Source organism: Petaurus breviceps, unplaced genomic scaffold, assembly GCF_028583685.1.
Source record: "Petaurus breviceps papuanus isolate PSGF00001 unplaced genomic scaffold, PetGlider_PUasm1.0 90779, whole genome shotgun sequence".
Classification (NCBI taxonomy): Eukaryota; Metazoa; Chordata; class Mammalia; order Diprotodontia; family Petauridae; genus Petaurus; species Petaurus breviceps.
The window spans coordinates 11,628,983-11,648,262 of record NW_027187344.1 but is presented as its reverse complement, the minus strand read 5'-3'; the positions used below and the strand labels follow the sequence as shown (position 1 = coordinate 11,648,262).

General features: G+C 42.6%; 1 protein-coding gene across 2 annotated transcripts in view; it reads right to left on the bottom strand.

Annotated features, from left to right (window-relative positions):
* NIBAN2 (niban apoptosis regulator 2) overlaps positions 1-19,280 on the bottom strand; it is a 106,499-nt gene that overhangs the window by 70,743 nt on the left and 16,476 nt on the right. The window contains exon 2 of one of the 2 annotated variants that reach the window (XM_069069559.1): positions 13,100-13,154. The exons of the other annotated variant lie outside the window; for it this stretch is intronic. Within the exon in view, the coding sequence (XP_068925660.1) occupies positions 13,100-13,154 (55 nt within the window). The remainder of the gene's footprint in view (positions 1-13,099; positions 13,155-19,280) is intronic. 2 annotated transcript variants of the gene reach the window in all.

The window sequence follows — 19,280 nt, the reverse complement described above, 5'->3', positions numbered from 1 at the left end:
GGGCATGGGTGTGAGATGCCTATGATGGGATAATATAAAAAAGATAAGGGGTGAGAAAGAGAGGTTGGGAGAATAGCGAAAAGAGAGGAAGAATGGGGGAAATTATCTCATATAAAAGAGGCACAAAAGGAAGAACTTTTACAGTGGATGGGGAAATGGAGGGGTCAAGGCTTGAATCTTACTCTCATTGAAATTGGCTCAAAGAAGGTAAAACACACACAGTCAGTTGGTTATGAGGTTTTTATGCCCTAATACATGGTCAGTTTTTGTATAGATGCTATGTACAGTTAAAAAAAAAAAGGCATACTCCCTTCTATTTCTATTAGATTTTCTCCAGAAGTCTGTCATATCTAACTTTTCTAAAATTCTGTTCATCTCCTTACCTTCTTTCTTGTTTATTTTATAGTTGAATTTATCTAGATCTGAGAGGGGAAAGTTGAGGTCCATCACTAGTCTAGATTTGTTGACAATTTCCTGCTATAATTCTTTTAACTTTTCCTTTAAGAATTCGGATGCTATGCTATTTGGTGCATATATGTTTAGTCTTGATATTACTTCATTGTCTATGGTGCCTTTTAGCAAAATGTAATTTCCCTGCTTATCTCTTTAATTAAGTCTGTTTTTGCTTTTGCTTTGTCTGAGGTCATGATGGTTACCCCTGCTTTTTTTTTTTTACCTCAACTAAAGCAGAATAGATTCTACTCCAGCCCCTTATTTTTATTTTGTGTGTGTCTCTCTGTTTCAGGTGTGTTTCTTATAAACAATATATTGTTGAATTTTGCTTTCTAATTCAATCTGCTATGTGCTTCCATTTAATGGGTGAGTTCATGCTATTCACATTAATAGTAATGATTGTTAACTTTTCTTCCATCCTATTTTCCCCATTTATCCTTCTTTCTCTCTCTTTTTACCCTTTCCATCTTCAAAAGTATTTTGCTTCTGACTACTGCCTCCCTTAATCTGTAGCCCCACCACCTTGTCATAACCAAATGTGGAAAAGCAGAAATATTAAATGCATCTTTTTCAGATCATAACACAATAAAATTATATTCAACAAAGGGTCATGGAAACAGATTAAAAACTAATTGGAAACTAATCTGATCATAAAGAATCTGTGGGTCAAAGAACAAATCATAGAAACAATCAATAATTTCATTAAAGAGAATGACAACAATGAGAAAACACACCAAAATTTATGGGATGCAGTCAAAGCAGTACATAGGGGAAATTTAATATCTCTAAACACTTAATAGCAATAATGTAAAGAAAGAGCAGATCAATGAATTGGGTGTGTGACTAAAAAAAAAAACAGAAAGAGAACAAATTAAAAATCCCTAATTAAAAACCAAATGGGAAATCCTGAAAATCAAAGGAAAGATTGATTAACAAAATTGAAAATAAGAAAACCATTGAACTACTAAATAAAACCAGGAGCTGGTTTTATGGTGAAAAACCCCAATAAAATAAATAAACCAATGGTTAAAATGATTAAATGAAAACCAAATTACCAGTATCAAAAATGAAAAGGGTGAATTCACCACCAATAAAGATGACATTAAAATTATTAGGAGCTATTTTGCCCAATTATATGCCAATAAATCTGACAATCTAAGTGAAATGGATGAATATTTTAAAAAATATAAGCTGCTCAGACTAAGACAAGAAATAAAATACTTAAATAACCCAATCTTAGAAAACAAATTGAACAAACCATCAATGAGCTCCCTAAGGAAAAAAAAAAATACCCAGGACCAGATAGATTCAAAAGTGAAGTCTACCAAACATTTAAAGAACAATTAATTCTAATACTAATAAACTATCTGGAAAAATAAGCAAAAGAGTTCTGTTAAATTTCTTTTATGACACAAATATGGGGCTTCTAAACTAGGAAGAGCAAAAACAGAGAAAAAAATTTAGTCCAATTTCCCTAATGACTATTGATTCAAAAATTTTAAATAAAATACTAGGAAGGAGATTACCACAACGTATCACAAGGATCATATACTATGACTAGGTGGGATTTATACTAGCAATACAGGACTGGTTCCATATTAGGAAAACTATCAGCATAATTGATCATATCAGATTAGAAGGAAAGCAGAAAGCTAGGAAAAAAATTTTATAGCAAGTATTAAAGGTCTAATTTCTCAAACATAGAGAAAACTGAGTCAAATTTATAAGAACACAAGTCATTCCCCAACTGATAAAGGGTCAAAGCATACAAACAGGCAGTTTTCCTTGTTGTTGTTGTTTTTTATTAATTAATTAATGTTTAGTTTTCAACATTCACTTCTATAAGATTTTGAGTTCTAAATTTTCTCCCCCTCCCTCTCCTCTACCTTCGCTAAGATGGTGTGCAATCTGATATAGGCTATACATATACATTCATATTAAACATATTTCCACATTAGTCATGTTGTAAAGAAGAATTAGAATCAAAGGGAAAAACCACGAGAAAGAAGCAAAAAAAAAAAAGAGAGAAAATAGTATGCTTCAATCTACATTCAGACTGCATAGTTCTTTCTCTGGATGAGGACAGCATTTTCCATCATAAGTCTTTTGGAATTTTCTTAGATCCCTGCATTGCTGAGAAGAGCTAAGTCTATCATAGTTGGTCATCACACCATGTTGCTATTACTGTGAACAATGTTCTCCTGGTTCTACTCACTTCACTCAGCATCAGTTCATGTAAGCCTTTCCAGGTTTTTCTGAAGTCTGCCTGATCATCATTTCTTATGAAACAATAGTATTCTACTACATTCATATACCACATCTTGTGCAGCCATTCCCCAACTGATGGGCATCCCCTTAATTTCCAATTCTTGGTCACCACAAAAAGAGCTGCTATAAATATTTTTGTACATGTGGGTCCTTATCCCATTTTTATGATCTCTTTAGGATACAGACCTAGAAGTGGTATTGTGGGGTGAAAGGGTTTGCACAATTTTATGGCCCTTTGGGTATAGTTCCAAATTGCTCTCTAGAATGGTTGGATCAGTTCACAACTCCACCAACAATGCATTAGTGTTCCAATTTTCTTACATCTTCTCTAACACTTATTTTCTTGTTTTGTCACATTAGCCAATCTGATAGGTATGAGGTGGTACCTCAGAATTGTTTTGATTTGCATTTCTCTAACCAATAGTGATTTAGAGCATTTTTTTCATAGGACTATAGATAGCTAAACAGGTAGTTTTTAGAAGAACCTGAGTGACATAGTAGATAGAGCACTGGCTCTAGAGTCAGGAGGACCTGAGCTCAAATCTAGCCTCAGTTACTTACAAGCTATGTGACCCTGGTCAAATAATTTAACCCCTATTGTCTGCCCCCCCTCAAATTAACCAGCTCACTTTAAAATTTAAGCTGCATTATTAATATTTTCTCTGCCACTTTTTCAAGTCTAGATAATCATTAAAACAACAGATAAAGTCCCAATTTGTATTCTTTGCTTATTTCAAAATTGTAAATCCTCACATTAAAAATTTAACAAGGGGTTCCCCAGAGACATATGAGCTAGCTTCAAAACACCCCTGCAGCAAAATCAGTGCTTATGGACTTCTGTGTTCACAAGGTCTAGAATAGATCCTCAGAGCTTCCTGAAAAGGCAGTCTGTGCTTTATCTCACACACAACCAGATGTGACCATTCAACAGATAAACAAGTGTGAGGCCTTATTACTCCTCTGACAATTCCTGTGCAGCATCATAGGTTTCAGTCTATGAAGGGCTTTTTCCCCCAGGGAATGCAATGGGGCAGGGGTAAGACTGAGAAGAAGGGAACTCTTTATAGCAGACTTTCTACAAGGCAGAGCCTTCCAGTCATAAAATAATGGCACTAGACAAGAGCTAAGAAGACAGAATTCAAAATTGCATGGAAACATAGGGATCTGCCAGTCTCTGGTTTTATAGATGAGGACACCAAAGCTCAGAGTTGGGAAGTGATTGACCCAAGGGTCACAGAACCAGTCAGGGGCAGAACCCAGAATGGAACCCAGGTCCCTAGCGTCTAGGTCAATGGGCTCTTTGCTACACATACAAGGCAAGAACCAAGAGCCCTCTAGGAGCCAGCAAACTCAGGATCAAAGAGGAAGTAGCAGAAACATTGTAAATGTTCCCTGGGAAGCAATCTCTGCGTGCACGTTTCTTATTTGAGTCATCTTGTACAAAATGACTAATATGGAAATGTCTTACATAATTGCATGTGTATAACCTATATCTGATTGTTTACTGTCTCAAGGAGGGGGGAGAGGAAAGAGAGAGGGAGGAAGAGATAGAATTTGGAACTCAAAACTTTAAATAAAAATGTTTTTAAAAATTGGGAAAAAAAGAGAATAATAATAATAAAGAAGATTAGATTGAGACTCAGCTGCCAGGGCTTCAGATCATTTACCTGTGGGAACTCTAACAAGTAAACACCCCTGCAATTTAAGGTGATGTTTTTTAAGTATCTTATGATAAGCCATAAGAGCTCAACTTGAGAAACCCAATCTCACAGTAACAAGCCTAAAAATATGTGGAACTAAAGAGCTGATTGTTAATAAACACTCAGATAACCATGCTGATGTTGTGGAATAAGCTGAGCCTCCCCCACCCCCTACGCTTTCCACAAGAGGAATTTTTCCAGCATTTACCAACAAGTAACTCAACACTTCAGAGATAGATGTATTCAGCCATGGAAATTGGACAGTGGGGCTTAAAATCAATTTAGGATCTTTTCTCTGCCTCTCTGCTTAATTTTCATGGAAATGTCCAAGCCTTGGGCTGGTCACATCTTAGACACGGGTTCCTGTTCCAGGAAGAAGAATCCAAGAGGCTTCCTGTCTGAGGCAGACTTTGACACAGTTTCAAGGGCCTCCTGTCTCTGATCTATCACATATATTGCTTTTGCCTTAACTTTATATAAGTATAAACTATATATGTTACCTTACTTTAACCCACTGTTTCAGCTCAATGTTTAGCTTTCATGGATACCTTTGGTATGGACCTTAATCCCCCTGAGCTCTTTCTAAACCCTGTTACCTTGGTTCTCTTGGTTCTGGTTTAGACTTTTAGACATCGACAGAGACTGATATGGAGAGGGAGGGGAATGGATGGAGAGAGGAGAGACCATAATAAGAAAAACTGGAAGATGGGAAACATTGGGGGAACATGGGGGAGATCAATGAAATTGTGATAGAATTTCAATGGAAGTTCTATGAAAACTGGAAAACTAGAGTCTGTTCTTGATGACTTGAATGAGATTTTATTTTACTTTTTGCTTTTTGGAGGGCAACTGGGGTTGACTTGCCCAAGGTCACATGGCTAGTTTTTGTGTTAAGTGTCTGAGGCTACATTTGAACACAGGTCCTCCTGATTTCAGGGCCAGTGCTCTATTCATTGCGCCACCTAGCCACCCCTTGAACTTTAAAGAGATTTTAAATTCCAAGTTGGCCATCCAACATGTTTCTGGGTGCCTTCCCCCAGTCAACAATGTGTCTGCTCATGCTAAGAGAATGAGAGCCACCATGTCTGGGGCTGATCCTTCTCTAAACAGTTTATTCTGGGTCTTATTTGGGGCGGGGGGGAGGAAGGTGAAGAGAGACCCAAATCCTACCTCCACCTACTACCACAGGTGGAAGTAGCAGGGTTTCTTGAAGCTGTTAATACTATTCTTGTTTGGCAAATATTTAACTAAGGCTCACTCAGCAACAATAGGTCCTCTAACTGAATGCGCCTAAAGGTGGGAGGGAAGAGGAAGGGAAGCAACTGAAGTGGAAGACCCAGGGAAAATGCCAAAAAAGGCATAAACAAGTGGGGCAGAGCCGGGAGAAGACAGGCCGCTGCTGCCCCACATCCTGCACGTTCAGCTTACACCTCCGGGGACACTTGAATGGGAGGAAGTCGATTCCCATCTTAAAACAAACAGTGAAACAAAAGCTCTGTCATCCTCTCTGCTTCAGTCCATTCCTCTGTGCCCCCTCCCCAATTCCCAGACGACTGCCCCCAGAAGCCCGGCTAACCATACTATGCTCTGGAGTCACAGGGTTATCTTCTCCTGCCCTCTGAGGTATCCTCATCACTCACAGGCACCATGACACAGAAGAAGAGATGGGCAGACCCCCAGATGGGCCCAGGCCAAGAAGGTGTGAACTCCAGAGCAGGCGAAGGCCTCCCAGGCACACTGACCCAGCCTGCATCTCTACCACCTACTGCCATCTAAAGCATTTGCCCAACAATCCCTGTCACAAGACCTGGGATGCCTACCCTGCTTTTTGTAGGTCAGGAGGAATTTTGAGTCTTTGTTGCTTTAGAGGAATTCCTCTTTCTGATCAGGAGGTGAATACAGGCCTGTACCTGTGGTGTCTGCTATTATTCTCTCTCTCCTTCCTACAAATCAGGCTGGTCCTTGGACAGCCTGAGCTATAGATTATCTCAAAGGTCACTTCCAGATCTAAATCACATTCCAACAGAATGTAAGCTCCTTGAGTGCAGGGACTTTTTCATTTTTGTCTCTAGAATTGGAAAGAACCTCAGAGGCCATTTAGTCAACACCCTCATTTTATAGATGAGGAAAAGAGGGCCAAGGGTAGTTAAATGACTCTCCTGGGGTCACACAGGTAATAATCATCAGAGCTGATACCCAGAACCCAGGTGCTTCGACCCCAGAGTCAGTGCTCATTCTACCTTACCACACTATCCCCCTACCACCACTGTGCCTTAAGTCCACTGAATGAATGAGCAAATGAAGAAATTCTAGCATATGACAATCCTGTTTCATAGGACAGAAGAGAAGAGCCTTGCCCAAGGTCACACAGGAAGTAATTTAAAGAAGCAGGAATTCAATCCTGGGTCCTCCAAGCTACCTCTTGCCTCTCACCTCACTGAAGACACTAACCAGAGAGTCACTGACCTACAGGATATTAGTGCTGGAAGGAAACCTGGAGATCTTATTTTAGAGATGAAGAAAACTGGCCAGGCATAGTGATGTATGTTTGTAAACCCTACTACTAGGGGAGGCTGAGGATGGTGGATTGCTTGGGTTCAGGAATTTTGAGCTGCAGTAGGGCCAAAGTTGATTGGGTGTCTATACTAAGTCTGACACCAATAAGATGAGACCACAAAAGTGGAGAGTGGCAGAAGGGGGAGAGGGAGAGAGACAGAGAGAGAGAACCTGAGGCTCAGAGAGGAAAAATACTTAACTGAAGCCACACAGCAAGTTAAGTCAAAGAGTCAGGACTACAGCCAATATCTGCTAACCCCCAGGCCAATGTCCTTAGTGCACCCATCCCCCTGCCCAACTCTGCCTCCTCACAACTAGACTGGGATATGCTTGAGGGTAGAGACAGAATGGTGTAGTATTAACACTAGCCTATAGAAAATGAACCAGCCTGCTGCGCTCCTATCTCTGCAGCACTTCCCAAGCAGCTCTACTTCCCACACCGCCATTGGGTCTCAAACCATAGCAGCATTCAGTCCATTACAGAGCCAGGCCTTGGAAGCACCTGTCTAGGAGCCTCAGAATGGCCACAGTACTCCAAACTCCCTTCCCCCTCCTCCCAGCGCTAGTCTTCACTAACTCTGCATTCTGGTCAGATGACATTGTCCCACCAGAAGGACATAGGTCCAGAAACCTAAGAAATAATGAAGGTGCTATTAGCAAGAAAAAGGTCAGTCTCAATCTCTCACATGGAAACTCTGTCCTTTACATTCCATCTTAATCTTCCAGGCCCAGAAAAAAACAACTACAAAGAAAAAATCGGAGCTAAACAGCCCCCTGATGAGGGGGAAACAGTGAGCCTGTCTTTGCGACTATGAGCAGCCCCCTATTTGGAGGTCATAGAATGACCTGAATATAGTGAAATGTGGCTGCAGCCCCACTGCTATGAGCCACAGCCTGGCTGTGGATGCCTCCATCACCACAGCCTGCCCCTATCACTGCTATGAAGGTCTCCCTGAGCCCCTGTTCAGCCTGATCCTCACCTCCTTACAACTGGGCTATTACATCACAGAGGGAAGGTATCCCAAAGAAGGCATCATTGCTATAATGGCATATGATATAAAGTATTTTACAAACGTTAAGGCATCATATAAATGCCAACTATCATAATGGAAGGAACGAACATGAACCAGAAAGCAGGAAAGCTGGACTGTCCAATCAATTAACATTTATTAAGCACCGACTATATGCCACACACTGTGAAATTCTGCTGTTGAATATGGATTTATAAATCATGTACTAGTCTGGTATACCCCATTACGCTTAGCACAAGGCCAGAGCCTCCGAGACTGGACACTCATATAAAATACTTGTTTTATTTCTTGTTGGTTCCCACAGGAGTCTCCAATTACCACCTGGTTAACTTCCACAGAACAATTATACAGCAGGGCTGTTCAATGGCAGCCTCCCCATCCCTCCCCCACTGCTCACTCACTGGCATTGCAGGCACAGGTAGGTGCCTCATGCTAAGTGCAATACCTAATTTGGAATTGGAACCCTCAACTACCAGAGCTCAGAGAAGACCAAAAGGACTGAGGCTGAGAGACCAGTGGAGTAGCAAAGAACACTAGGCAATTGATCTTGTCCCACAGAATGGTCCCCTCAATGTCCAAGACAGTTCCAGAACAGCCTCCACAGGGCACCCCTCCTCCCTGCCAGCTGTCACCTAATCTCCACAGCAAATAAGGAGATGCTGTTAGTGACAAGTCCTGTGACTTTTACATCACACAGGGGTCAAATGTGTACATCTCTCTCTGCTGCGCAGGTGTTCACTTCTGTTTCTGGTGATGCATTTAGTATCAGAAGACATGGACTGGAAAGGGGGCTGAACAAAGGACAGCTTTGAGAATCAGATTTCCTATCACTCACTGAGTGACATAAGAACTCTCACCCAGCACAATAAATCATGAAAGGTGTCACCTGGTGACCAGAGATGTTGGTTTCTAACTTTCACACCCTCCCCATGTGCTCACATACCCCTTTTCCCACTTTCCTCAAAGGTTACACAGAAAAAGGAAACAAAGAGAGATCAATCAAAATGTTTAAAAACCACCAAAAGCATTCAAGTGGTCAACTGTCAATTATTCAGGGGCTCATGATTCAGTGTGTGGATTATCCAGGTCCCCATCCATTCACAGTCACCACCACCACCTCCTTCTCTCTCATTACCAACTGAGATGGAGAGAAGGGGAGCCAGTGACTAAGAAGGAGGAGATGAGATTTGGTAGGATTGGTCATCTCCCCCACCTCCACCCCTGTCCTAAAGATAAATGGACAAATCTCAGGTAGAATCTCCAGGGGTTCAGACCATTGCCACTCCCTTCTTTCAAGGAAGCTTGAAAAACATAAGTGGATACCTGGATACCTGGGCTGGGAGGGGAAGGGAGGAACCATCTGACTGAGTTCATACACAGCTGCCTCACGCCGTGGGAACAAGGTGAAAAGAGAAGCCAAGCTTCCAATGATTTAGAGGAGACAGACAGACCTTTAAGCAAATTTCCCCCACCCTTCTTATGCAAAGCCATTTGGGGAGTCTGTGCAGCTGACAAATTATATTTGTATACAGATGAAATAAGGTTATCATGCATATCTAAGGCAGCCTTGAAAAGAAAAGCCGCAAAAAATCAGGCAGGGGGCCTTGGGGAAAGTAGAGAGAAGGCATCGTTACCAGGGAAACGATGTCAATACAGGGGATTCTGCATGCTGATCAAATCTATTTCTGTCTCTTGGGTCCCTTTTTTTGGGGTTGCGTTTTAGACATGGGCTGGCAGGCACTACGTCTGCCATTTCTGCTGTGGCCCTGAGTGCTGTCTGGTCCCCACTGCAGTGGAGAAGCTCTCTGGAGTTTGGCACCTGGGTTTATCATCTTAATTCACCTACCCTGGGGAAAGCTCCAGGCATGAGATCATGCCAAAAGGGACCACTAATAAATGGAACACCCCTCCCCCTATGACTATAGACTCCAATGACTATTAGCTCTAGGACCAAATATAGATTCTTCTATTTACTATTTAAAGCTCTTCACAACCTGGTCCCTTCCTATCTTTTCAGGATTTTAACACTTTTTTTCATAGTCTATATACAAATCTACACGCTGTTCCTCGCACACAATATTTCATCACATATCTCTGTGTCTTTATATTGGCTGTCTCCTATATTTGGAAAGCTCATCCTCCTAACCTCCACCTCTAAGAATCCCTGGCTTCCTTGAAGACTCCTTTCAATGCCAGCTACACCACGAGACCTTTCTAGATTCCCCCAAGTACCAGGGCCTTTCCCCTCTAATGCTACTTTCTAGCTTTGTTGTTGTTCAGTCATTTCAGATCTGTCTGACTCTTTGTGACCCCATTTGGGGTTTTCCTGGCAAGGATCCTGGAGTGGTTTGTTATGTTCTTCTTCAGCTCATTTAGGAAACTGGAGCAAACAGGGTTAAGTGACTTGCCCAGGGTCATACAGCTACTAAGTGTGTGAGGACAGTTTGAACTCAGAAGATGAGTCTTCCTGCCTCTAGCTCAGCACTCATCTGTGCCACCTAGCTACTCTAGTTGTCTTGTAGGTACCAGTTTATATATATGATGTCTCCTTCATTAGAACATAATCTCCTTGAGGTGAGAGATTATTTTTGCTTTTTCAAGGTATCTCCAGTGATAGCACTGTGCCTGGCTCTAGTATATACTTAATAAATGCCTGTTGATTGGCTGATAAGAGTTATGCTCAGTACAAATACATTAAAGGCTTTTTTAAAAAATGATGTTCTCTCTCTGTCTCTGTCTCTCCCTCCCTGCCTCTCTCTCTCTGTCTCTGTCTCTCTCTCCCCCTCCCTGCCTCTCTCTCTTAAAATAAAGTTATCCAAACCACCTGAGCTTCATTAGTTGAGTGCCATTCATCTCCCTCTGGGCATCCCTGATGACACTGGAAGGTTAACATCTCACTCACACTTAGAGGAAAGCAGCAGGCCCAACCATGTTCTCTGGTTCCTGAGCCCGGTTTCTTCTCTCTTGAGGACCTGAGGCCAGGCTGCTCTCCCCTATCTCTCCCACAAATCCCAATGCAGCCCTGGCTCTTCCTTGAGTCTGAGTAATACTCTTGGTACCCTAGTTTCTCCTGATGGGAGCTTCAAGTCCTGGCTGCTAGAAAACACTCATGCTACCTATCCTCTTTGGGGTTAGAGGCCCAGCAGTTGTGATTAACAGTTATCTCCCCCATCCCCAAATCCCCCAATCTGAGCTTCTCCATCTATGCCTGGCCTGCCTGAATACTAACTCTGACTTCTGGATTGTTTTGCCAGCAGGAAACCCAATCTTCAGTTCTGGAATGTGGGCACAAACAGAGTGACTTTATGCATATGGGAAGGAAAGTTTATTCAAATAACAAAACTCCCTCCAGCCTGTCCTTCCAAGCTGTGCAAGAGGTCTTGGGCCCTCACCCTCAGTCAAGCTGGCCACTGGCCACCTCCTGCCTCCTCCCTTCCCCCATGCTGAGAGTCATTTTGTTGGATTTATTGCAGGAGCCCAGCAATATCAAGATTCACTTTGGGATCGAGAATAAGGTGGGGCCTCACCAGTGCCTCAATGGTATTCCCGTTTTTCCTCTCAATTTCAAGTCCTACTGCCTTCAGGAAAACTTCCCTGTGACTACTCTGGACCCATACCAACCTCTTCCCAATCCTCCACATAGCTTATGCTGTGCAGTCTACATAATCTGTCCTGTATTATTCTCTATTCTGTATTATTAACTAATTATTTCATATGTGGGCCTTATAGAAACACCCTGATAATAAGCCCATGGAGGGCAGAGATTCTATCTTCTATTTCTTTATGTCCCCCAACATAAAGGCCTAGATATTTTTTAAATTCTCTTTTTAAAAATTGTTCAATGGGAGGGAACAATAGCAAAAGTTTATACAACTTTTTAAAGTTATATAATTTATCCTATATAACCCTAAAAAAACCCCCAACTTTTTCTATCTGATACCAGGAAACACCATAGTAGAACTGAAAAGGTCCTGGACTGATTGTTTAGAAGACCTGGATATTGGTCCCAGATCTGCTGCTACTTAGTTGAGTGAATTGGGGCAAGTCCCTTGGAGCCTGCTTTCTCTCCTATAAAATGGCCATGTTGGATTACATGGTCTTCCTCATAGGTCAAGATTAGACTATGGTTCTAAGGAGTCATGTTCTCTCCCACTGTGGCAATGCCAGGCTATGGGCTAGCCTTTCCTTTGCAAAAACTTTGTAAGCCCAACGGAGAACTACAAGGCAAGCCCTCCTGTTATGTTCAGTACCTCCATACAGTGGGCATGCCTTTCCCTCCACAGGGAAGGGCACTGGTTAAATTTCAGCTTGGTGTGACAGGGAAGCTGTCACTGTACTGAGGAGACTTAGGGCAGAAGATGCCCAGGTTATGGCCATATACCAGAACTCCAACTCTTGTAGCCGAGGAAAATGGCTGATGCTTTGTCAACGCTGCCTAGAAGGGAGCCATATCTCACCCTGACGTTTCGGTATCATTCTGCTGTACATACCTCAACATGGTGCTTCCTCAAACAAGTGAGCTGACATTTATGGAAAGTCGACCAAACAGATCCTTGTGCCCCAATATTGCCTTTCCTCTAACAACTGGTATTTTACAAGCTGTTGGTTATTTTTTTAAGTTACATAAACTGACATGGCCCAGAGACCACCTAAACTATCAGCTTAGTACTGAACTCTGAGCCAGGCAAGACTTGGGTTTGAATCCCACTTCTGTGACCCAGGTAAGTCACAACCTCTTTGTTCTTCAGTTTCCTCTTTAGAAAACTGTGGATACTTGTAAAATACTCAGGTGGTGTTGAGAATCAATGCTTTGTAAACCTTAAAATGCTCTAAAAATATCAACTGTTTCTTATCACGATAACTCATATTTTAATAGAGGTTCCGAGGAGCCTCAATTTAAAACTTGAAGAGATCTCAGACGTCATCTATGCCAAAACCCTTATTTTACAGAAAAGGAAACTGAGGTCTAGAGAGGCAAAATGATTTGCCCAGGGTCATGCAGGTAGTCAGCAACAGGGACAGGATTTGAATTCAGGTCATCTGGAGCCCTGAGCATGCCTGGCTTTATCCTCCACCAGCTCTGTTACTTACTATTTCTGGGACCCTGGGCAGGTTGCTTCCTCTCTCCAAGTCTCAGTTCCTTCATCTGGAAAAAAAAGGGGTTGGACCAGATAATCTCTCAGGTCCCTTCCAGTTCTAAATACTAAGGTTTTATAATCACACCCTGGGGGTCACAATTTTCTATTTTAGTGATTAGAGACTTCAAAAGATATTCAGACTAGCCTCATGCTTTCAAGTAATCTAGGTCTCATTGTCCCCAGTTTACAGACCAGACCACCTGGAGCAGGTAATGAGAAAGGAAAGGAAGCAGGCAAGGAGAAACAGACCACCACGAGGAAAGCAAGAGTTACCATGAACCCCAAACTACGTCATTTTTATAGGCAAATGCTCATAACACTACAGGTCTTTCAGGCTTTCTCCTACATGGGGAACTTTTGTAGAATCATAAGGATTGCTAGAGAAGATTTTAGGGATCACTTAGGAAAAAACCTTTCTTTAACAGATGGGAAAATGAGATCCCGAGAATTGACTTGTCCAAGGTCACATGGCCAGTACATGGAACAGTCAAGATTCAAACCCAGGTCATTTGATTTTACTTGGTCACATACCAAGCTATGTGACCTTGGGCAAGTCACTTTACTTCTCTGGGTCTTAGTTTTCCCATCTGTAAAATAAGGGGGTTTGACTAGATGCCTTCTGAGGTCCTTTCTGGCTCTTCTATGATCCTAGGATCTATAATTTGGTCATCTTTTCACTACATGCCTCAGTGATGCCACAGTCAGTGCAGGGCGAAATGAGGTGCTAAGATGCCCTAGGGGTCAGTCTGAATTTCTGGATTCAATGGAGGAAATACAAAGGAGAGCCTACCTCTACCTCCTAGAGCAGATTCCTTCCCCTATAAGAGAGACAATTTAGTCTAAGATAAGGCCGGAGCTCATTCCTAAGCTGTACTGGGCCTTTTCCCCCTTTTTTCCTGATGTTGGGGGTCAGAGGAATTTTTTTTCCTTCTCAAGCAAGTGAGAAAGCCATGGCATCATTGCTCATTGACAGAGGGGTCTGGGAGGCTAGGAGGAAGGCACAATGCTCCCTTTGCTACAGGGTTGGGATTGGAAGGCACGCTGAATACTGGGCATAGGTCTTCAGAAAATCCCTTGTTCATTGCCTTGCACCAATACTCTGATCCATTTGCAAGTTTTAAAGATGTAAAGGAGAAATGACATTCCCCCCCCCACAATGACCCAGAGACCTCCCAAAGCACTGACAATCCATGAGAAACCTTTTCAAGTGCCTAGGAATCAGGAGCCTTGGAATCTAAAGCAGCTAAAGGGTCACCACCTCGTCATCTGATCCATGGCAGTCACTTAACCCTACCATTCCTTAGTATCCTCCTCCAAAAGATTTGCTCAAATGGGGTGTTAAATTTTAAAGCACTCTGCCAGGTGAAGGGCCAAATGAAATGTGAAACCATTCCCACCAGCATTTGAGAAATGTATCTTTATATCCCTCCTCCCAAGCACTAGATACCATTCACTTCTCTTGCTTTTTTACTCCTTCTCCAGCTCTTGGCCTTTCTTCCAGAACCACTCAATACCTTGATCTCATCTCTCACCTGGCAGGAGGTGAGTTTACCTCACTGGACTATTTGAAGGACGATCGTGTGGAACATAGGCAGCCTGGCCTATGTTTCCAGAGTAACAAAGATGGCCTTGGAGTCAAGAAGATGTAAATTCCCATCCCACCTCAAATACATACTGGCTGTATGACCCTTGGCGAGTCTTTGAACTCTCTTGGTGCTCTAAGCAACCCTCTAAAAGCATAAATGGCAGAGAAGGTACAAACCTCTGTTGGTAAGAGGGAGTTTCCTCACCTGGGAGTTCTTTATAACAAGGAAGTCACAGGTCCATTCCCTCTATGCCCTATTCCAATTCCTATCCCCATATGGAAGAAGAAATATACTTGTTCTTCAGGGATCCAGAGGGCACAAGAGGAGTAACCAATGGACAGAAATTACAGGAAGGCATATTTCAGCTCTGTATGAGGAAGATCTCTGGAAGAAACAGAGCTGTTCAATAAAGGAACAGGATGCTTCATGAGACAGGAAGTTCCTAGCAAATCTCAAGAGACCCAAAGGGCCTCAGAGGCCATCTAGTCCAACCAAGGAATACAAGAATCCTTTCTAGGACATCCCCGAAGAGTGAACGTCTAGTCTGTGCTTGAAGGTCTCCAGTGAAGGGGAGCCCATCAGCTCTCAAGAAGTCCCTTTCACTTGGGGAAAGTTCTGTTAGGAACCCTTTATAAGGTCAAACCTACATCTGCTCTGTCACTACATCTGCCCTGTCACTAAAAGGTGTTCAAGCTATGGCTGGATAAACAATGGGGAGACAACAGGGGGCAGAGGTCTGGGCTGGAGTCAGGAAGACCCAAGCTCAAACCTAGCCTCAGATAGCCATATGAGCCTCAGCAAATCTCTTAACCTCTATCTGCCTAAATTTTTGAAATTCTATGATAACACAGAGAGAAGAGATGTTTATTTGGGGAAGGGAGGAAAGCAAAAAGGACAATAACATTCACACTCATTTTAAACTTTACTATTAAGCCAAGTATAATGCATTCTTTTAATATTCTTAAGTTACGGCATTTCCCGTAGTGGCTCAAGTCAAGCACTTCCTTGGGACATTAAAGGTAAGGGATTGTTGGGAAAGCCCACATGTCATTCAATCAGTCAAATTCTAATACCCAAGAAAACATCCTGTTCTCCCACCCTACCCCTCCCTTCTATCAATGAACTCAGAATATGTCAACCAGGCTTTCTGGTTCAAAGAAGGCTCAGAGATGCAAATACGCCAAAGGGAAGTAGAAAGGCAAGGTAAATGCCTAAATTTCCAGCCCTCGATCTTGGAAACTCTGATTCTATGAGATAGAAATGAGGAGGGACTGCATTTCACATACCAGGCCAGCTTGTGCAAAGGTAACCTGCTACAATGAATCACAGAACTTCAGGGTCAATCTAGGCAACAAGTCAGCAAGCATTTATTAAACACCTACTATGTGCTGGGCACCATGCTAAAGGACTAGAGATAAAATGCTAAGGACAGGAGATAAAAGGGAAAAAAAGGTGAAAACCACTTCCTATGTACAACTATGTACAAGCAGGCTAAATCAGAGACAATTTCAGAGGGAAGGCTCTAGCATTAAGGCAGACTGGGAAAGGTTCTTGCACAGGGGGCAAGCCAGGGAAACCAAGATATGAAGATGAGGAAGAAGGAAATTGTAGACATGGGAGACAGGCAATAACAAATGCAGAGAACTGGGGGATGGAGTGTCTCTCTCCAGAAGCAGCAAGGAGGCCAGTGTCATTGGATCCAAGAATACATGGAGGACAGGAAGGTGGAAAGAGGCTGGAAAGGTAAGAAGGGCCTGGTTATTAAGGGTTTCAAAAGCCAAACAGAGGATGTTCTACTTGATCCTGGAAGTGATGAGCCACTGGAGTCTACTAGATGGGGAATGAGGTAGGGGGATGTGACATGGTCATTTCTGTACTTCAGGAAGATCAATTATTCCGAAGATCACCTGGCAGGATAAGGTACCAGACACTTAGGTCCTTACTCAAACTAAACTGCCAAGCATTCAGACTCTGCTTCAGAGAGTATGACTCTGATGGGCTGGTCACGTTGTTCAAATGCAAAACGTACACTTGCCAAAAAGACTGTTTTATGGAGAACTCACACAGGGCAGGCTTTCACATGGTGGTTAGAAGAAGTGATACAAGGACACTCACAAGGGCTCTCTCAAGAACTTTGGAATTGTGTGACATGGGAGACAACTGGCACAGGACCGCTCAGCATGGTGTGCCTACATCAGAGCAGGTGCTGTGCTCTATGAGCAAAGCAGAATTGAGACAGCTCAAAGGAAACGCAGGATGTGCAGATTTAGAGAATCCATCCCAAATGTTCATATGGATTATTTGTGCCCGACCTGTGGTAGAGCATTCCGAGCTTGCGTTGGTCTGATCACCCACAATTGGACACACTGAAACTTGACTTTAGCACATTGATGGCATTTTGGTCCCCTTCAAGAACAAAGCACAACAACCAACCAACCAATCAACAAACTTCTGCCTCCCCACTTGAAGGGAAATTTCCTTACTGAATGGTAACACTGGTTTGCATCAACATAGAATTTTATGGCTACAAAAGACTTCACATGATGCCCATTCAGGTAAGCCTCATTATCTCTGTTTTACAGAAGGGGAAGCTGGAACCCAGAGAGGTTAAGTGATCTGCCCAGGGTCAGATGACTGCTAAGTGGTAGAAGCAGGCCTCAAATTTGGGTCTGGATGCAAACCCAGGGCTCTTCCCCCGGTGCTGAGCTGCCTCTGAGGCACAAGTTACTATGGCTTCCTGGACAACAAGTACAAACTAGTGACTTCAGGGGCTTAAGGAGTAAGCTGCTCATTAGCTTCGCAGAGATTCTGCCCAGGGCCAGGTTGCCAGCTTTGCAATTATTCCCAGCAAAGCATGTGTCATTACCGCAATCCCTAAATTGCATATGATGGAATAAGAGTCACAGAAACTCTTTGTGAGTGAGGGTTGCTTGGTCAGTTGGTGATCAAAACCAGGTATCCAAGTAAATGACAAAGACATGCAAAAGAACTGGAAGGGTGAGGTAAATTTAGAGGCAAGAAACCAGGGGTTGATAAAAGGTCACAGAGAGTGTTAAGCTGCCCCAGTGTACCTCAGAATTCTTTAAATTGATATTTTGTTGATGCATTTAAAAAACATCACTGACACTTCCCAATAATTTTCTCTACCCTCTCACCCCCAACAGGACCTTCCCTTATAACAAAGGGTATAGTTAAGCAAAATAAAACGATCCGATAATGTATGCCTCATTGTGCATTGTGCACCCACACTGCACCTTTCTCACAAGAGGGACTCAATCAGTTTGGGTTTTTTTGGAGGGGGGGAGGCAAGGCAATTGGGGTTAAGTGACTTACCCAAGGTCACACAGCTAGTGTCAGATTTAAACTCAGGTCCTCTTGACTTCAGGACTGGTGCTCTATTCACTGTGCCACCTAGCTGCTCCAATCAGTTCTTTAAAATCAAGACTTCAAATGAAGTATAAATGAAGCATAGCATTTTTTTTTTAAAGTTCAGAATTTGGAGCCATTCAGTCTTATGAAAGATTGAGGCACAAAATTATTACCACCACCACAGTATTTCTACGGTCTTTTAATGTCTGCTAAGCACTTTACACGTCATCTCATTCAATTTCCATAATAATCTTGTGAAATAAGTGCTATGATTATCAATTCCATTTTACAGATGAAGGAACTAAGACTGACAGAGGTTAAGTGACTTGTCCAGGTGTGAGAGCAGGTATCTGAAGCAGAATCTGAATTCAGGCTGTCTTGACTCCAAGCCCAACACTCTCTCCACTGCACCATCTAGCTGCCTCTCCATAGGGTTCCTCTTGTTAGTTCCTATGGATTCAACTATCATCTTGATGTAGATGACAGGGCCAGCGTTTAGCATTTATGAAGGGTGTACCATGTCCCAGGCACTGTGTTAAACGGTGGCACCATAAATACAAGCCAAAAAGGCAGTTCATATCCTCATAAAGCTTATACTCTAATGGGGAGAAGAAAATACATAAAAACATATATAACAAGGAGCTTGAAAGTGGTGGGGCAGGGTGGGGGGGAGGATGGGGAGGTAGAAAATTTAGAGTCAGGATGGATCTCAAAAATAAGCACTTCATGAAATGGGGGTTCTGAGTAGGAACTCACCAATGAGAGAGGAGGCAGTCATAGTGGCCCTTATTTATTTCTTGAGCACCAGCACCACCTCACCAATTGCTTCTTACACATTTCTATCTAAAGGTCCCATGGGAATATTTAGTTCAACTTGTCCAAAATGAAACTCACTATCTCCTTCCCTCAGATCCACCTTTCTCACAAATCTCCCTCTTTCTGTTGAGGGCCCTCACTTAATCTCTAATCACCAGGGGTTCATAGACCTGGACTCTTCTCTGACTCTCGCCCTCTATATTCAATCCGTTACTAAGTCTTGTTGATTTTGCCACCTCCCCAATGTATCTTTTATCTGTCCCCTTTTCTCTGCCTTGTTCTGGCCTTTATCACTTTTTTTCTGCCCCTAGTTTTGGCCTTCACTATTTTTCACCTAGCCTATTTCGAGACTCTTAATTAGCC